Source organism: Epinephelus moara, chromosome 17 (assembly GCF_006386435.1).
Source record: "Epinephelus moara isolate mb chromosome 17, YSFRI_EMoa_1.0, whole genome shotgun sequence".
Lineage (NCBI taxonomy): Eukaryota > Metazoa > Chordata > Actinopteri > Perciformes > Serranidae > Epinephelus > Epinephelus moara.
In genome coordinates, this window is record NC_065522.1 from 15,600,453 (window position 1) to 15,618,921 (window position 18,469).

Consider the following 18,469-nt stretch of genomic DNA (forward strand, 5'->3'; position numbering starts at 1 on the left):
CTGCTTCCCCTACCACTGCTGCACCGTCAACTGCCGCTCCGACAACTGCAGCCCCTACAACTGTAGCACCGACAACTGCTGCACCTACCACTGCGGCACCTTCAACTGCTGCACCAACGACAGCTGCACATTCAACTGCTGCACCTACAACTGCTGCACCGACAACTGCTGCCCCTACCACTGCTGCACCTTCAACTGCCGCTCCGACAACTGCAGCCCCTACAACTGTAGCACCGACAACTATTGCCCCTACCACTGCGGCACCTTCAACTGCTGCACCAACGACAGCTGCACCTTCAACTGCTGCACCTACAACTGCTGCACTGACAAATGCTGCCCCTACCACTGCTGCACCTTCAACTGCTGCTCCGACAACTGTTGCACCTACCACTGCAACACGTGGAACAGCTGCACAAACAACGATGGCTCCCACAACTGCAGCACCGACAAATGCGGCGGCTACAACATCTGCACAAAGAACTAATGCTCCCACAACTGCCGCACCTACAACTGCTGCACCTACAACTGCTGCACTGACAACTGCTGCCCCTACCACTGCTGCACCTTCACCTGCTGCTCCGACAACTGCATCACACACAACTGCCGCACATACAACAGTAGCACCTACAACTGCTGTACCAACGACAGCTGCACAGACTACTGCAGCACCTTCAACTGCTGTACCTACAACTTCAGCACCTACGACTGCGTCACCCACAACTGCTGCACCTACAACGATAGCTCCTACAACTGTAGCACCGACAACTGCTTCACCTACCACTGCTGTACCGTCAACTGCTGCTCCGACTACTGCAGCACCTACCACTGCAGCACGTGGAACAGCTGCACAAACAACGATGGCTCCCACAACTGCAGCACCGACAAATGCGGCACCTACAACATCTGCACAAACAACTATTGCTCCCACAACTGCCGCACCTACAACTGCTGCACCAACAACAGTTGCACGTACAACTGTAGCACCTTCAACTGCTGCTCCGACTACAGCAGCCCCTACAACTGTAGCACCGACAACTGCTGCACCTACAACGGTAGCACCTACAACTGCTGCACCAACAACAGCTGCACAGACTACAGCAGTCCCTACAACTGCTGCACCGACAACTGCACCCCCTACCACTGCTGCACCATCAACTGCCGCACCAACAACTGCAGCCCCTACAACTGTAGCACAGACAACTGCCTCCCCTACCACTGCTGCACCGTCAACTGCTGCTCCAACAACTGCAGCCCCTACAACTGTAGTACCGACAACTGTTGCCCCTACCACTGCGGCACCTACAACTGCTACACCAACGACAGCTGCACCTTCAACTGCTGCACCTACAACTGCTGCACCGACAACTGCTGCCCCTACCACTGCTGCACCTTCAACTGCAACCCCAACAACTGCTGCCCCTACAACTGCTGCACCGTCAACTGCTGCTCCAACAAATGCAGCCCCTACAACTGTAGCACCGACAACTGCTGCCCCTACCACGGCTGCACCGTCAACTGCTGCTCCGACAAATGCAGCCCCTACAACTGTAGCACCTTCAACTGCTGCTCCGAGTACTGCAGCACCTACCACTGCAGCACGTAAAACAGCTGCACAAACAACGATGGCTCCCACAACTGCAGCACCCACGTCTGTGGCGCCTACAACATCTGCACCAACAACTAATGCTCCCACAACTGCCGCACCTACAACGGTAGCACCTACAAATGCTGAACCAACAACAGCTGCACAGACTACAGCAGTCCCTACAACTGCTGCACCGACAACTGCACCCCCTACCACTGCTGCACCATCAACTGCCGCACCAACAACTGCAGCCCCTACAACTGTAGCACAGACAACTGCCTCCCCTACCACTGCTGCACCGTCAACTGCTGCTCCAACAACTGCAGCCCCTACAACTGTAGTACCGACAACTGTTGCCCCTACCAGTGCGGCACCTTCAACTGCTGCACCAACGACAGCTGCACCTTCAACTGCTGCACCTACAGCTGCTGCACCGACAACTGCTGCCCCTACCACTGCTGCACCTTCTACTGCTGCTCCGACAACTGTTGCACCTACAACTGCATCACACACAATTGCCGCACATACAACGGTAGCACCTACAACTGCTGTTCCAACGACAGCTGCACAGACTACTGCAGCACCTTCAACTGCTGCACCTACAACTTCAGCACCTACGACTGCGTCACCCACAACTGCCGCACCTACAACGGTAGCACCTACAACTGTAGCACCAACGACTGCTGTCCCGACCACTGCTGCACCTTCAACTGCTGCTCCGACTACAGCAGCACCTACAACAGCTGCTCAGACAACTGCTGCCCCTACCACTGCTGCACCGTCAACTGCTGCTCCAACAACTACAGCCCCTACAAATGTAGCACCGACAACTGCTGCCCCTACCACTGCTGCACCGTCAACTGCAGCCCCGACAACTGCTGTCCCTACCACTGCTGCACAATCAACTGCTGCTCCAACAACTGCTACCCCTACAACTGTAGCACCGACAACTGCTTCCCCTACAACTACTGCACCGTCAACTGCTGCTCCGACAACTGCAGCCCCTACAACTGTAGCACCTTCAACTGCTTCTCCGACTACTGTTGCACCTCCCACTGCAGCACGTAAAACAGCTGCACAAACAATGATGGCTCCCACAACTGCAGCACCCACGACTGCGGCACCTACAACATCTGCACAAACAACTAATGCTCCCACAACTGCTGCACCTGCAACTGCTGCACCAACAACAGTTGCACGTACAACAGCTGCACCGACAACTGCATCCCCTACCACTGCTGCACCATCAACTGCTGCTCCAACAACTGCAGCCCCTACAACTGTAGCACCTTCAACTGCTGCTCCAACTACAGCAGCCTCTACAACTGTAGCACCGACAACTGCTGCACCGTCAACTTCTGCTCCGACAACTGCAGTCCCTACAACTGTAGCACCTTCAACTGCTGCTCCGAGTACTGCAGCACCTACCACTGCAGCACGTAAAACAGCTGTACAAACAACGATGGCTCCCACAACTGCAGCACCCACGACTGCGGCGCCTACAACATCTGCACCAACAACTAATGCTCCCACTACTGCCGCACCTACAACGGTAGAACCTACAACTGCTGAACCAACAACAGCTGCACAGAGTACAGCAGTCCCTACAACTGCTGCACCGAAAACTGCATCCCCTACCACTGTTGCACAATCAACTGCTGCTCCAACAACTGCTGCCCCTACAACTGTAGCACCTTCAACTGCTGCTCCGACTACTGCAGCACCTACCACTGCAGCACGTAAAACAGCTGCACAAACAACGATGGCTCCCACAACTGCAGCACCCACGACTGCGGCACCTACAACATCTGCACAAACAACTAATGCTCCAACAACTGCGGCACCTACAACTGCTGCACCAACAACAGCTGCACCGACAACTGCATCCCCTACCACTGCTACACCATCAACTGCTGCTCCAACAACTGCAGCCCCTACAACTGTAGCACCTTCAACTGCTGCTCCGACTACTGCAGCACCTACCACTGCAGCACGTAAAACAGCTGCACAAACAACGATGGCTCCCACAACTGCAGCTCCCACAACTGCCGCACCTGCAACTGCTGCACCAACAACAGTTGCACCTACAACAGCTGCACTGACAACTGCATCCCCTACTACTGCTGCCCCTTCAACTGTCGCTCCGACTACTGCATCACCTACCACTGCAGCACCGACAACATCTGCTGCACCAACAACTATTGCTCCCACAACAGCTGCACCTACAACAGCTGCACAGACTACAGCAGCTCCTACAACTGCTGCACCGACAACGGCAGCACTTACAACTGAAGCACCAACAATTGCTGCCCCTACCATTGCTGCACCTTCAACTGCTGCTCAGACTACTGCTGTTCCTACCACTGCAGCACGTAAAACAGCTGCACAAACAACTATGTCTCCCACAACTGCAGCACCCACGACTGCAACACCTACAACATCTACACCAACAACTAATACTCCCACAATTGCCGCACCTACAACGGTAGCACCTACAACTGCTGCACCAACAACAGCTGCACAGACTACAGCAGTCCCTACAACTGCTGCACCGACAACTGCATCCCCTACCACTGCTGCACCAACAACAGCCGCATCAACAACTGCAACCCCTACAACTGTAGCACAGACAACTGCCTCCCCTACCACTGCTGCACCGTCAACTGCTGCTCCAACAACTGCAGCCCCTACAACTGTAGTACCGACAACTGTTGCCCCTACAACTGCGGCATCTTCAACTGCTGCACCAACGACAGCTGCACCTACAACTGCTGCACCGACAACTGCTGCCCCTACCACTGCTGCACCTTCAACTGCTGCTCCGACAACTGTTGCACCTACAACTGCATCACACACAACTGCCGCACATACAACGGTAGCACCTACTACTGCTGTACCAACGACAGCTGCACAGACTACTGCAGCACCTTCAACTGCTGCACCAACAACTTCAGCACCTACGACTGCGTCACCCACAACTGCCGCACCTACAACGGTAGCTCCTACAACTGTAGCACCAACAACTCCTGTCCCGATCACTGAAGCCCCTACAACTGTAGTAACGACAACTGTTGCTCCTACCACTGTGGCACCTTCAACTGCTGCACCAACGACAGCTGCACCTTCAACTGCTGCACCTACAACTGCTGCCCCTACCACTACTGCACCTTCAACTGCCGCTCCGACAACTGTTGCACCTACAACTGCATCACACACAACTGCCGCACATACAACGGTAGCACCTACAACTGCTGTACCAACGACAGCTGCACCGACAACAGCTGCACAGACTACTGCAGCACCTTCAACTGCTGCACCTACAACTTTAGCACCTACGACTGCGACACCCACAACTGCCGCACCTACAACGGTAGCTCCTACAACTGTAGCACCGACAACTGCTTCCCCTACCACTGCTGCACCGTCAACTGCTGCTCCAACAACTGCAGCCTCTACAACTGTAGCACCGACAACTATTGCCCCTACCACTGCGGCACCTTCAACTGCTGCACCAACGACAGCTGCACCTTCAACTGCTGCACCTACAACTGCTGCACTGACAACTGCTGCCCTTACCACTGCTGCACCTTCAACTGCCGCTCCGACAACTGTTGCACCTACAACTGCATCACACACAACTGCCGCACATACAACGGTAGCACCTACAACTGCTGTACCAACGACAGCTGCACCTACAACAGCTGCACAGACTACTGCAGCACCTTCAACTGCTGTCCCGACCACTGCTGCACCTTCAACTTCTGTACCGACTACTGCAGCACCTACAACAGCTGCACAGACAACTGCTTCCCCTACCACTTCTGCACCGTCAACTGCTGCTCCAACAACTGCAGCCCCTACAAATGTAGCACCGACAACTGCTGCCCCTACCACTGCTGAACCATCAACTGCTGCTCCGAGTACTGCAGCACCTACCACTGCAGCACGTAAAACAGCTGCACGAACAACGATGGCTCCCACAACTGCAGCACCCACGACTGCGGCACCTACAACATCTGCACAAACAACTACTGCTCCCACAAGTTCGGCACCTACAAAGGTAGCACCTACAACTGCTGCACCGACAACTGCATCCCCTACCACTGCTGCACAATCAACTGCTGCTCCAACAACTGCTGCCCCTACATCTGTAGCACCGACAACTGCTTCCCCTACCACTGCTGCACCGTCAACTGCTGCTCCGACAACTGCAGCCCCTACAACTGTAGCACCTTCAACTGCTGCTCCGACTACTGCAGCACCTACCACTGCAGCACGTAAAACAGCTGCACAAACAACGATGGCTCCCACAACTGCAGCACCCACGACTGCGGCACCTACAACATCTGCACAAACAACTAATGCTCCCACAACTGCCGCACCTACAACGGTAGCACCTACAACTGCTGCACCAACAACAGTTGCACGTACAACAGCTGCACCGACAACTGCATCCCCTACCACTGCTGCACCATCAACTGCTGCTCCAACAACTGCTGCCCCTACAACTGTAGCACCGACAACTGCTTCTCCTACCACTGCTGCACCGTCAACTGCTACTCCGACAACTGCAGCCCCTACAACTGTAGCATCTTCAACTGCTGCTCCGACTACTGCAGCACCTACCACTGCAGCACGTAAAACAGCTGCACAAACAACGATGGCTTCCACAACTGCAGCACCCACGACTGCGGCACCTACAACATCTGCAAAAACAACTAATGCTCCCACAACTGCCTCACCTACAACTGCTGCACCAACAACAGTTGCACGAACAACGGCTGCACCGACAACTGCATCCCCTACCACTGCTGCACCATCAACTGCTGCTCCGACTACAGCAGCCCCTACTACTGCTGCACTAACAACGGTAGCACCTACAACTGCTGCACCAACAACAGCTGCACCGACAACTGCTGCCCCTACAACTGCTGCACCTTCAACTGCACTGCACCGACAACTGCTGCCCCTACAACTGCTGCACCTTCAACTGCAGCCCCGACAACTGCTGCCCCTACCACTGCTGCACCGTCAACTGCTGCTCCAACAACTGCAGCCCCTACAACTGTAGCACCGACAACTGCTGCACCGTCAACTGCTGCTCCAACAACTGCAGCCCCTACAACTGTAGCACCTTCAACTGCTGCTCCGAGTGCTGCAACACCTACCACTGCAGCACGTAAAACAGCTGCACAAACAACTATGTCTCCCACAACTGCAGCACCCACGACTGCAGCACCTACAACATCTGCACCAACAACTAATGCTCCCACAACTGCCTCACCTACAACGGTAGCAACTACAACTGCTGCACCAACAACAGCTGCACAGACTACAGCAGTCCCTACAACTGCTGCACCGACAACCGCATCCCCTACCACTGCTGCACCATCAACTGCCGCACCAACAACTGCAGCCCCTACAACTGTAGCACAGAAAACTGCCTCCCCTACCACTGCTGCACCGTCAACTGCTGCTCCAACAACTGCAGCCCCTACAACTGTAGCACCGACAACTGTTGCCCCTACCACTGCGGCACCTTCAACTGCTGCACCAACGACAGCTGCACCTTCACCTGCTGCACCTACAACTGCTGCACCGACAACTGCTGCCCATACCACTGCTGCACCTTCAACTGCCGCTCCGACAACTGTTGCACCTACAACTGCATCACACACAACTGCCACACATACAAAGGTAGCACCTACAACTGCTGTACCAACGACAGCTGCACCTACAACAGCTGCACAGACTACTGCAGCACCTTCAACTGCTGTCCCGACTACTGCTGCACCTTCAACTTCTGCTCCGACTACTGCAGCACCTACAACAGCTGCACAGACAACTGCTGCCCCTACCACTGCTGCACCGTCAACAGCTGCACAGACAACTGCTGCCCCTACCACTGCTGTACCATCAACTGCAGCCCCTACAACTGTAGCACCTTCAACTGCTGCTCCGACTACAGCAGCCCCTACTACTGCTGCACTGACAACAGCAGCCCCTACAACTGTATCACCGACAACTGCCGCACCTACAACGGTAGCACCTACAACTGCTGAACCAACAACAGCTGCACAGACTACAGCAGTCCCTACAACTGCTGCATCGACAACTGCATCCCCTACAACTGTAGCACAGACAACGGCCTCCCCTACCACTGCTGCACTGTCAACTGCTGCTCCAACAACTGCAGCCCCTACAACTGTAGCACCGACAACTGTTGCCCCTACAACTGCGGCACCTTCAACTGCTGCACCAACGACAGCTACACCTTCAACTGCTGCACCTACAACTGCTGCACCGACAACTGCTGCCCCTACCACTGCTGCACCTTCAACTGCCGCTCCGACAACTGTTGCACCTACAACTGCATCACACACAACTGCTGCACATACAACGGTAGCACCTACAACTGCTGTACCAACGACAGCTGCACCTACAACAGCTGCACAGACTACTGCAGCACCTTCAACTGCTGTCCCGACCACTACTGCACCTTCAACTTCTGCTCCGACTACTACAGGACCTACAACAGCTGCACAGACAACTGTTGCCCCTACCACTGCTGCACCGTCAACTGTTGCTCCAACAACTGCAGCACCTACAAATGNTACGACTTCAGCACCTACGACTGCGTCACCCACAACTGCCGCACCTACAACGGTAGCTCCTACAACTGTAGCAGCAACAACTGCTTCCCCTACCACTTCTGCACCGTCAACTGCTGCTCCAACAACTGCAGCCCATACAAATGTAGCACCGACAACTGCTGCCCCTACCACTGCTGCACCGTCAACTGCTGCTCCGACAACTGCAGCCCCTACAACTGTAGCACCTTCAACTGCTGCTCCGACTACAGCAGCCCCTACAACTGTAGCACCGACAACTGCTGCACCTACAACGGTAGCACCTACAACTGCTGCACCAACAACTGCTGCCCCTACCACTGCTGCACCTTCAACTGCAGCCCCGACAACTGCTGCCCCTACCACTGCTGCACCGTCAACTGCTGCTCTGAGTACTGCAGCACCTACCGCTGCAGTACGTAAAACAGCTGCACGTACAAAGATGACTCCCACAACTGCAGCACCCACGACTGCGGCACCTACAACATCTGCACAAACAACTGATGCTCCCACAACTGCGACACCTACAACGGTAGCACCTACAACTGCTACACCGACAACTGCATCCCCTACCACTGCTGCACAATCAACTGCTGCTCCAACAACTGCTGCCCCTACAACTGTAGCACCGACAACTGCTTCCCCTACCACTGCTGCACCGTCAACTGCTGCTCCGACAACTGCAGCCCCTACAACTGTAGCACCGACAACTGCTGCACCTACAACGGTAGCACCTACAACTGCTGCACCAACAACAGCTGCACCGACAACTGCAGCCCCTACAACTGCTGCACCTTCAACTGCAGCCCCGACAACTGCTGCCCCTACCACTGCTGCACCGTCAACTGCTGCACCTACAACGGTAGCACCTACAACTGCTACACCGACAACTGCTACCCCTACAACGGTAGCACCTACAACTGCTGCATCTTCAACTGCAGCCCCGACAACTGCTGCCCCTACCACTGCTGCACCATCAACTGCTGCTCCAACAACTGCTGCCCCTACAACTGTAGCACCGACAACTGCTTCCCCTACCTCTGCTGCAACTTCAACTGCTGCTCCGACAACTGCAGCACGTAAAACAGCTGCACAAACAACGATGGCTCCCACAACTGCAGCACCCACCACTGCGGCACCTACAACATCTGCACAAACAACTAATGCTCCCACAACTGCGGCACATACAACGGTAGCAGCTACAACTGCTGTACCAACGACAGCTGCACCTACAACAGCTGCACAGACTACAGCAGCCCCTTCAACTGCTGCTCCAACAACTGCAGTTCCTACAACTGTAACAGCGACAACTGCTGCCCCTACCACAGCTGCACCTTCAACTGCCGCTCCGACTACTGCAGCACCTACCACTGCAGCACCGACAACATCTGCTGCACCAACAACTATTGCTTCCACAACAGCCACACCTACAACGGCAGCACCTACAACTGAAGCACCGACAACTGCTGCTTCTACCATTGCTGCACCTTCAATTGCTGCTCTGACTACTGCTGCACCTACCACTGCAGCACGTAAAACAGCTGCACAAACAACTATGGCTCCCACAACTGCAGCACCCACGACTGCGGCACCTACAACATCTGCACCAACAACTAATGCTCCCACAACTGCCGCACCTACAACGGTAGCACCATCAACTGCCGCACCAACAACTGCAGCCCAGACAACTGCCTCCCCTACCACTGCTGCACCGTCAACTGCTGCTCCAACAACTGCAGCCCCTACAACTGTAGCACCGACAACTGTTGCACCTACCACTGCGGCACCTTCAACTGCTGCACCAACAACTGCAGCCCCGACAACTGTAGCACCGACAACTGCTGCCCCTACCACTGCTGCACCTTCAAATGCCACTCCGACAACTGTTGCACCTACAACTGCGTCACACACAACTGCCACACCTACAACGGTAGCACCTACAACTGCTGCACCAACAACAGCTGCAAAGACTACAGCAGTCCCTACAACTGCTGTACCGACAACTGCATCCCCTACCACTGCTGCACCATCAAGTGCCACACCAACAACTGCAGCCCCTACAACTGTAGCACAGACAACTGCCTCCCCTACCACTGCTGCACCATCAACTGCAGTCCCTACAACTGTAGCACAAACAACTGCTGTCCCGACCACTGCTTTACCTTCAACTGCTGCTCTGACTACTGCAGCCCCTACCACTGCAGCACCTACAACAGTTGGACAAACAACTGTTGCTCCCACAACTGCAGCACCTACGACTGCGGCACCTACAACAGCTGCAGCTACGACCGCTGCTCCTACAACAGCTGCACCTACAACTTCAGCACCTACGACTGCGTCACCCACAACTGCCGCACCTACAACGGTAGCACCTACAACTGCTGCACCAACGACAGCTGCACCTACAACAGCTGCACAGTCTACAGCAGCCCCTACAACTGCTGCACTGACAACTGTAGCACCAACAACTGCTGTCCCGACCACTGCTGCACCTTCAACTGCTGCTCCGAGTACTGCAGCACCTACCACTGCAGTACCTACAACACCTGCACACACCACTCTTGCTCCCACAACTGCAGCACCTACGACTGTGGCACCTGCAACAGCTGCAGTTACGACTGCTGCTCCTACAACAGCTGCATCTACAACTTCAGCACCTTCCACTGCAGCACATACAACTGCCGCTCCAACAACTGCTGCACATACAACTTCTGCAATGATGACTGCTGCAGCTACCACTGCTGCACCTTCAACTGCCACTCCAACAACTGCAGCACCTACAATAGCTCTACCGACAACAGCTGCACCTACAACAGCTGCACAGACTACAGCAGCCCCTACAACTGCTGCCCCTACAACTGCTGCACCAATAACAGTCGCTTCAACAACTGCTACACCTACAATTGCTCCACCAACAGGGGCTGCACCTACAACCAGCACACCTATGACTGCCCCTCCAACAACTGTTCCACCTACAACCGCAGCACCTTCCACTGCTTCACCTTCTACAACTGCACCCAGTACTGCAGCACATCAATATACTATCTCCGCAGACTTGCCAGAAGAACCTTACTCAGATGCCCTCACTGACCCCAGCAGCAGTGAATACAAAGACCTTGAAAAAAGAGTTGTGGCAATGGTAAGTGCATTTTTTAATTTTACATTTGTCATTGACTATGCCAGTGTTGTAAGTGAATTTATGAAGAAAATCATGCTTAAAAGGAACTTTACAGTCTTCTTATGTTACTTTCCTTTCCAGTGTGTTCAGATATACATAAAAAAGTTTCAACTAAAGTTTATCTACTGCGTTGTGATAAAGTTCAGGTAAGAGCATTTTTCTAACAGTCTTTTTTTGTCATTTGCATTTCCAGGATTTTGGTCTCTTAATTGGTATCTTCTAATGTTGTTAATGCCATGTGCAAATCACACATAACACAAGGCAACAGATTCATCTAATATTATTTAACACCTGTCCCATTTGGTTTTTATGATACAGCCCGCAAACACTACGAACAGCAGGAGTTAATGCAACTCTGGGGATTGGTTTCAATGGAACAGTTCCGATTGCACAACTCCCATCAAATGCAGAGGTTACTCGTACCTTCGCAGATGCTCTCAATAATTCCAACAATACCTTCAATGTGACCGTAAATCCAAACTCACTCACAGTGTTAGGTAAGCATGCACAACACAATGTTTCACTCTAGTCATAAGAAATTATGTTGCCACAAAACAAAAGTTGGTAAAGACAAGATTCATAGACACTCGTATGATTCATAGCCACTTCAGAATTAGATGAGATAGTAAAAGTCTTTGATGGTCCTTATACATCAGTGAAACTGACACCAAAGTCAGCTGAAAAATGACACAAGTAAAAATATATTGTTTTGTTTTGGGCACCAATACTATTCATATAGTCCTTAAATATATGTCTTTACAGATAGCCCAGTTACAGATGCAACTACAACTGCTTCACCTGCAACTGTAGCACCTATGACTTCCGCACCCACAACTGCTGCACCTACAACTGCAGCACCAACAACTGCTGCAACTACAACTGCAGCACCTGCGACTTCCCCACCCACAACTGCAGCAACAACAACTGTAGCACTCATAACAATAAGGGTGACTTTCAGATCTCTTCAAAGCACCTTTACAAGTGACTTGCTGAATCCATCATCTACAGCTTTTAAACAGCGAGCTGCAATGATAAAGGGACAGGTAAGTTTCAGCCTTAGTATAAAATCTTAAATTACAGTAGCCATTTGTAGAGCATTTGTAAAAGCTTGAATAATTTTGTCCAAGTCAGTGTATGATAGAAATTATCTGATTTTTAAAACCATTCAAAGTTGATAAAAACAAGACTGAACTCCACAGACATGATTATTGAAAGGTCAATTGGAATAAAGACAACTCATAGATTTGTAGCATTGGACCTAACCAAGGGCATTAAATTAGGAAATGTATCATTGTATACTGAAGTAACTAGTGGTCCAAATAATATTATTTCAGATTTTCTTCATTCAGTTAGAGGCAGTCATTTGACATCCAGCACTTGATGTCCCTCAGACATTTTTTAAAGAAGATTGGTGGGGGTGTCCTGGTTTTATAGATACACAGAGTTGAGTGTTATCAGCATAACAATGGAAAGACATTTTATGATTGAAAATTAATTTGCCTAAAGGAAGTATGTAAATCCAGAACAGAAGAGAACCTGGGACAGAGCCTTGAGGTACTCTGCTTCCATTTAAGAGCAGTGTCTATAACAGTACGTTAAGTAATTATTCTTGGCTTATGGTGGCTTTAGGCAATGACACTAAAATAATAGGTTTGTCTTGCAAATTTAATGGAAGAAGAAACTCCTGCAAATTCAGGATGTTAAAACTGTTGGTCAGTGGGATGTCCAGAGGTGGAGGAGGGGGAGGCAGGGACTTGTGAGCATGTTTCCCTCTTGCAGGCTGCAGACCAGTTCTCCGGTTTAATGTTACATGGAGTTGAGCTCACAGGGACTTCCACTCTTTCCCTGCCAATAGCAGACCCTGTCTCCACTGGGACAAGACAGAGAGTGAAGCTGGCCATTGCCTTGGGCTTTGCTCTCCAGGAGACACCATGGCTCCTCAGGTTGAGTTGAAGTAGCCCCAAGGTTAGGCACTCCCATGGTGCTTGCTAATGCCGCTCAGAGAGTGATTGTGAGTTGAGCAGCTCAAACTTTTGCTCAGGACTCTTCTCTAAAAGCAAGAGATCCAGATGTCTGATGAAAAAAAAGTCTTTCATTCAGCTAAAAGATACAGTTAAAGCCAAGCAGGGACTACCAAGATACGTCCCGATTCCCACTGCTACTGAAATGTAGGTACAGAGGATGAAAACAAGACCACGAGGAACAAGGGAGTGACATTTTGCTTATTTTAGAGGAAAGAAGGATTGCATTATACTATTTTTTATTCATGTTGAAAAACCTGAAAACCTTTGGGATACAGCACTGGGAAACCAAACAGTTACCCTTCTGTGTTCCTCCACAGTTTTGGTAGCATATTACAACTGTACACAATTACTTGATAGGTTCCACTGACTTGTTAAGAGAATTTTCTTAAACTTCAGTTTTGTTTTTCAGTCCTGTACTTTATATTTATATTATATTAAAAAACAATATATAGTATAATTCATTCCCCCTTTCCTTCAACGTGCACACTTGTTACTCCCTTGTTCCCCATAGTCTTGCTGAGTGCCAAGAAGTAATAGATTGGTACATGATTCAAACAGTGAAATAACTGTATTATAAAGTGTTACCAATGTTATAACTTTTTTTAAAAAAGTGTAAATTGTAAGCTGCAAATTATCAAAGAAGCCTCTATAAGCCTAAAATTAATTCTTCCATTTAATCAACTAGTACAGTGCCCACTCAAAACATACCTTTTGGGAATGGGCTGACTGCCTGCGGTATTGTTGCTTGCAGCTTTCTGGAGAACCGCTCATACAAACAACTTCACTCTCGACACTGTGCTTCCCTGGGTCCTGAGCAATACAACTGAGCCCCAAACAGCTGTAGATTTATTTCGATGTTTAGATATACAAAATATTAAATTATGTTGCTATTCTAACTCATTGTACAGCAAAAATAACAAACAAAAGGCCCCCAAAGCACTGAAGAAAATATGGAACTGAATGGTATATTACTTATTTACTGTCCACTCTTCAGAGGAAAACATTGTAGGCCTGCTACTCGCCTATATTTACCTGACAGATACATGTTAGTGGTTATGTTGTAGAATCAGATTTTGCTCACAAAATATATCAATTAAAATGTGATATATTATCGTTTATTTAAGTATCCAGTATTTAATAATAATTTAAAGCCCCACCACAAACAGAGGTTGAGAAGGTCTAAATTGTCTGGATTAAAGGAGCCTATTTAAGCCCCTCTTCACTTAAAGTAAAAAATTTGAATGCAGGACTTTTACTGTTCGGTATTAATAGTTTTACTTTAAATAGTTAATAGTTTTATTTTAGAAAAAAATAAAACTTTTGAGTAGCCCTAACTTTCTACCACAAACATTGCCAGGTAGAGAAAGGGTGAAAAGTAAAGTAAGATGGCATTTATCTGGGGCCCCCAAATAACTAAATGCACCCCTGAAAAACTCACCAATGAAATGTTAGCAGAGGTATCAATTTCCATATGGGTGTATTAGTCGCTCGCTTTGACAATACCACTGCAGTTAACGTTAATGGTGTTTTAAGTAAGTGCGGCACATCTACACAGCGGATGTAGGTCATGCCCTACTCAGTCTGCAACACTGTGGTTATAAAGTACAGCATGGATTTCATGGATCAATAAAGTACTATCTACTGAAGTACTATCTATCTGTCTATTTAAATATGGGTATTTAGCACACACACACACAAACACACACACACACACACACACACACACACAGATCACACACTTGGCAGCTTTCCTGCTAGACTTGGCGACATTTTCAGACCCTTTGTGTGACTTGCAGCTCAGAATGATCTCAGTCAGCGGCTCCTCCGGCAGCACAGCATCTCTCCCCTTCTCTCTCCTCTCTCTTGCAGGCAGGCGAGAGTTACTATGGTTAGCTTGCAGCTCTCTTGAGGACCACTTATACAAACAACTTCACACCTTACACTGTGCTCACTTGGGTCTGGGATCAAAAGCATTTATTCCAAAAGTTGCATCGCTGATGCTTGAAATATTTGACTTTTCTCCCCTGTAACATCTCCAGATTAACAATCATCCATTGTGAAGACGTGCTTCATTCTCCAAAGAGCCCTCAAGCCCCACCCCTGCCTCTACACAGAGCCTCAGAGCACTGTTCGCTTGTTTATTCAAACAAGTTTATTCACTTATATTGAACATGTCGTGTCGAAATCGTACCAAAATCGGCACTGCATATCCTTGGGCCCCCAGCAATACATCTGCCAAGTTTGATTGGATGAAGAGTTTGTTTTTTTGTTTGAGATAGGCGAAGGACACACTAACACACACACACACACTCACACAGTGATTCCTTGCTTTATAGCAATTTCTAATAGGTCGTTGATGAGGTACTTTATCTCTGCTAGAAAGTTCAAGACATTGATGAGTCCACTGATTGAATGAAATTGGTGAAAAAGTGTTCTATTCCAGTCAGGGACATTTGTTGCATTTCATACTCCCCTCTCTCCCCCAATGGCATGTCTGCCTCTTCACCACCAAATGTCCTTCTGCTCATCTTGGTACACTGAGGCATTTGGTGAGTGCCAAGCACTGAGAAGAATGGGCATTAAGACATGATAAACCTGCATTCTAACAGTATAATTTGGTATGAAGAATTCAAACACAGCTGGCAAGATGTTTTGTGTGATGGGCTGCCCTTTCCATGTAAATAGTAGTTAATTTCCCCTCCAGCAAAGACAACAAATGCCAGTTGAATAAATGTGAATACTGCTAAGAAATACTCACGAAGAAAGTTAAAAAAAAAAAAAACAGATCATCTGTTCTTTTAAACTCTTTTTTTCTGTCTCTGTCTCCTGGCCCTATTTTTATAGGGAAAGTACAGGATACACAAAACAAAACATACAGGATACACAAAACAAAACATACAGGATACACAAAACAACAAAACATACAAACAGGAAATTTAGGAAATTCATCTTCAAGCTTATTAGACACTCCACATACTATCTTTAAAAGGACAACTTATTCAAATTTCCAGGAGGAAATGATGACGGAGATATCAAGGGGAATTTATCAAAAACAAATAAAATTACACCTCCAGCTCACTGTACAACCTGTCTTGTACACACAGTTCAGTGTTCAAAGACAAATATAAGTGTAAAAAGTGCTTAAATACAACTTGTTTTCTGTTTCTGCAGCTTGATCCTGTTTTCCATAAGGGATTCCCTTCCTCCTTCAAGTCCCTGGTAGTGCTGTCCTTCAGGTAATTTACTAGGATTTATTGTGTTGGGACTACAGAATAGAGGCATCAATCTGATATTTCAATCAATATTTTTTGTTTATGCTTCTGCAGTAATGGATCAGTTATCAACCTAATGGACCTCGTCTTTGTAAACTCATCTGCGCCTAATGACACTCAGATTGCCAGCGTTTTGAGAAGTGCAGCTCAAAACGTCACCGGCTTTGATATCGAAACCGCCTCCATCTACGTGAATGGCATAAGTAAGCAATACTGGGTGCCTCTTTATCAAAAATTTTAAGAGCTGTACAACCGTTTGTTAATGTTTTGTTTCCTTTTCTCTTCTTCATTGACAGTTTCAAGTGGAGTAAGCCATAAGATCAGTCTCATCACCGCATTCTGCCTGGTACTGCTGTCATGGCTACTGTCCAGCCAGCAATAGCATCAACACTGATTTCCATCTGAATGCTATCAGATCATGACTGCCATCACTTGTTTCAAAAAAGATTTGTTGTCAGTAGAAATCCAAGATTCATGATTATCTTAAGTCTAGCTTTTCGGGCTAACTTGCTATTAAATTCAGCTTTACGTTCCTGGTTCACTGAATCATCACTAGAATAATAAGCCAAACAAACAATATAACTTTAAGCCCTGGGATGTCAGAAAATATTTGCACTACTAAATGTACAAATTAATCTTGCTTTACGGAGTGCTGTGCTTTAGCAATATTTAACTTAGCTTTAATAATGTTTTATTTAATATTTAACTTAGTTTCTTGTTTAGTCTTGATCGCCATACAGCTTAAACCAGCCAAATATATATATATAATTTATACTAAGTGTATTTATGTAATCATGCATAGCTGTATTCTGGGAGATTTATTGTAGTTTGTACAATTTCTGTCAAAAACTTTACAATAATCAGAATACAAAATCTTTGAAGAATTCAAATAGTCTCTGTGTGATTTGTTGTAATTTTGGTGGGGAAACAGAAAATGTATCACAGCATGTTTAACCTCAGGAGCTTTACTTAAAGTAGCAACGATGTTTACACGCCATCACACCCTGCCGTGTGATTTCCCATAATTAAATCTCACAATAGCGTCTTACAGTCGCTCTCAGCCTTTGTTGTGTCAGTGATTCAGGTTTGCCCAGAGAGAGAGGACTGGGAGTGGTGCATTTTTTACTTTGGCTATGAGATTCATATTTATTCAAACACCGCCACACAGTCTGAGAGATACATCGTTCTTAAGTCACTTCAAACGTAGAGTAACCACCAGCATTAAAACCAGCATCAACCACTATCCGAGTTAATCTTTCATAATGGCTTTCACAAAAACAGAAGCATATCAATACAGTTAGTGCAAAAGACTTAAGGCTGCCACATTAAGAATTATGTTTATCAGAAATCTTCTTAGAAACTTGCCATTTAGTCATTATTTGTAAAGATTTCCTGTTTTAAGTTAACAAAGAAGTCACCTCTCTTACCTTAGAGGTAAGCCTAAATTGATTTTACAGGAGCAAAGTTGGTTGCAGTTAGCCTGGAAATCCAGACCCAAATCTAGAAAGATTTAGGATCTGGCCATGAGTAATGAAAATGGCCCAAGTCGAGGGGCGGCACCAAGCATGCATTTGTAAATATCACTGCATGAAATTGGATAACACTACGACCAATCAGAACAATACACGGGGTGACGTATATGCTTAGCTACCAGCGGAGCTAACTGGTAGATTAGACTCTTGCCATATCCGGTCGGCAAAACAGCAAAAACGTCCTTCTTGCAAAGGAAAGACTGGAGCGCCGTCTTCTGTTCCTCTTTTAGAGAAAAAGCCAAGTCTAAC

The 18,469-nt window shown here is 48.5% G+C and overlaps 1 protein-coding gene across 1 annotated transcript in view; it reads left to right on the plus strand.

Annotated features, from left to right (window-relative positions):
* Positions 1-18,469, plus strand: part of LOC126404691 (extracellular matrix protein A-like) — a 62,211-nt gene that overhangs the window by 5,148 nt on the left and 38,594 nt on the right. The window contains exons 5-23 of the mRNA XM_050068069.1: positions 657-969; positions 1,084-1,397; positions 1,752-2,237; positions 2,314-2,440; positions 2,527-2,649; positions 2,779-3,024; positions 3,169-3,324; positions 3,454-3,579; positions 4,630-5,450; positions 5,646-5,862; positions 5,980-6,222; positions 6,642-6,764; positions 6,882-7,597; positions 7,632-8,160; positions 8,211-8,491; positions 8,676-8,874; positions 9,081-9,293; positions 9,864-10,579; positions 10,634-11,234. Of these exons, the coding sequence (XP_049924026.1) occupies positions 657-969; positions 1,084-1,397; positions 1,752-2,237; positions 2,314-2,440; positions 2,527-2,649; positions 2,779-3,024; positions 3,169-3,324; positions 3,454-3,579; positions 4,630-5,450; positions 5,646-5,862; positions 5,980-6,222; positions 6,642-6,764; positions 6,882-7,597; positions 7,632-8,160; positions 8,211-8,491; positions 8,676-8,874; positions 9,081-9,293; positions 9,864-10,579; positions 10,634-11,234 (6,550 nt within the window). The remainder of the gene's footprint in view (positions 1-656; positions 970-1,083; positions 1,398-1,751; positions 2,238-2,313; positions 2,441-2,526; positions 2,650-2,778; positions 3,025-3,168; positions 3,325-3,453; positions 3,580-4,629; positions 5,451-5,645; positions 5,863-5,979; positions 6,223-6,641; positions 6,765-6,881; positions 7,598-7,631; positions 8,161-8,210; positions 8,492-8,675; positions 8,875-9,080; positions 9,294-9,863; positions 10,580-10,633; positions 11,235-18,469) is intronic.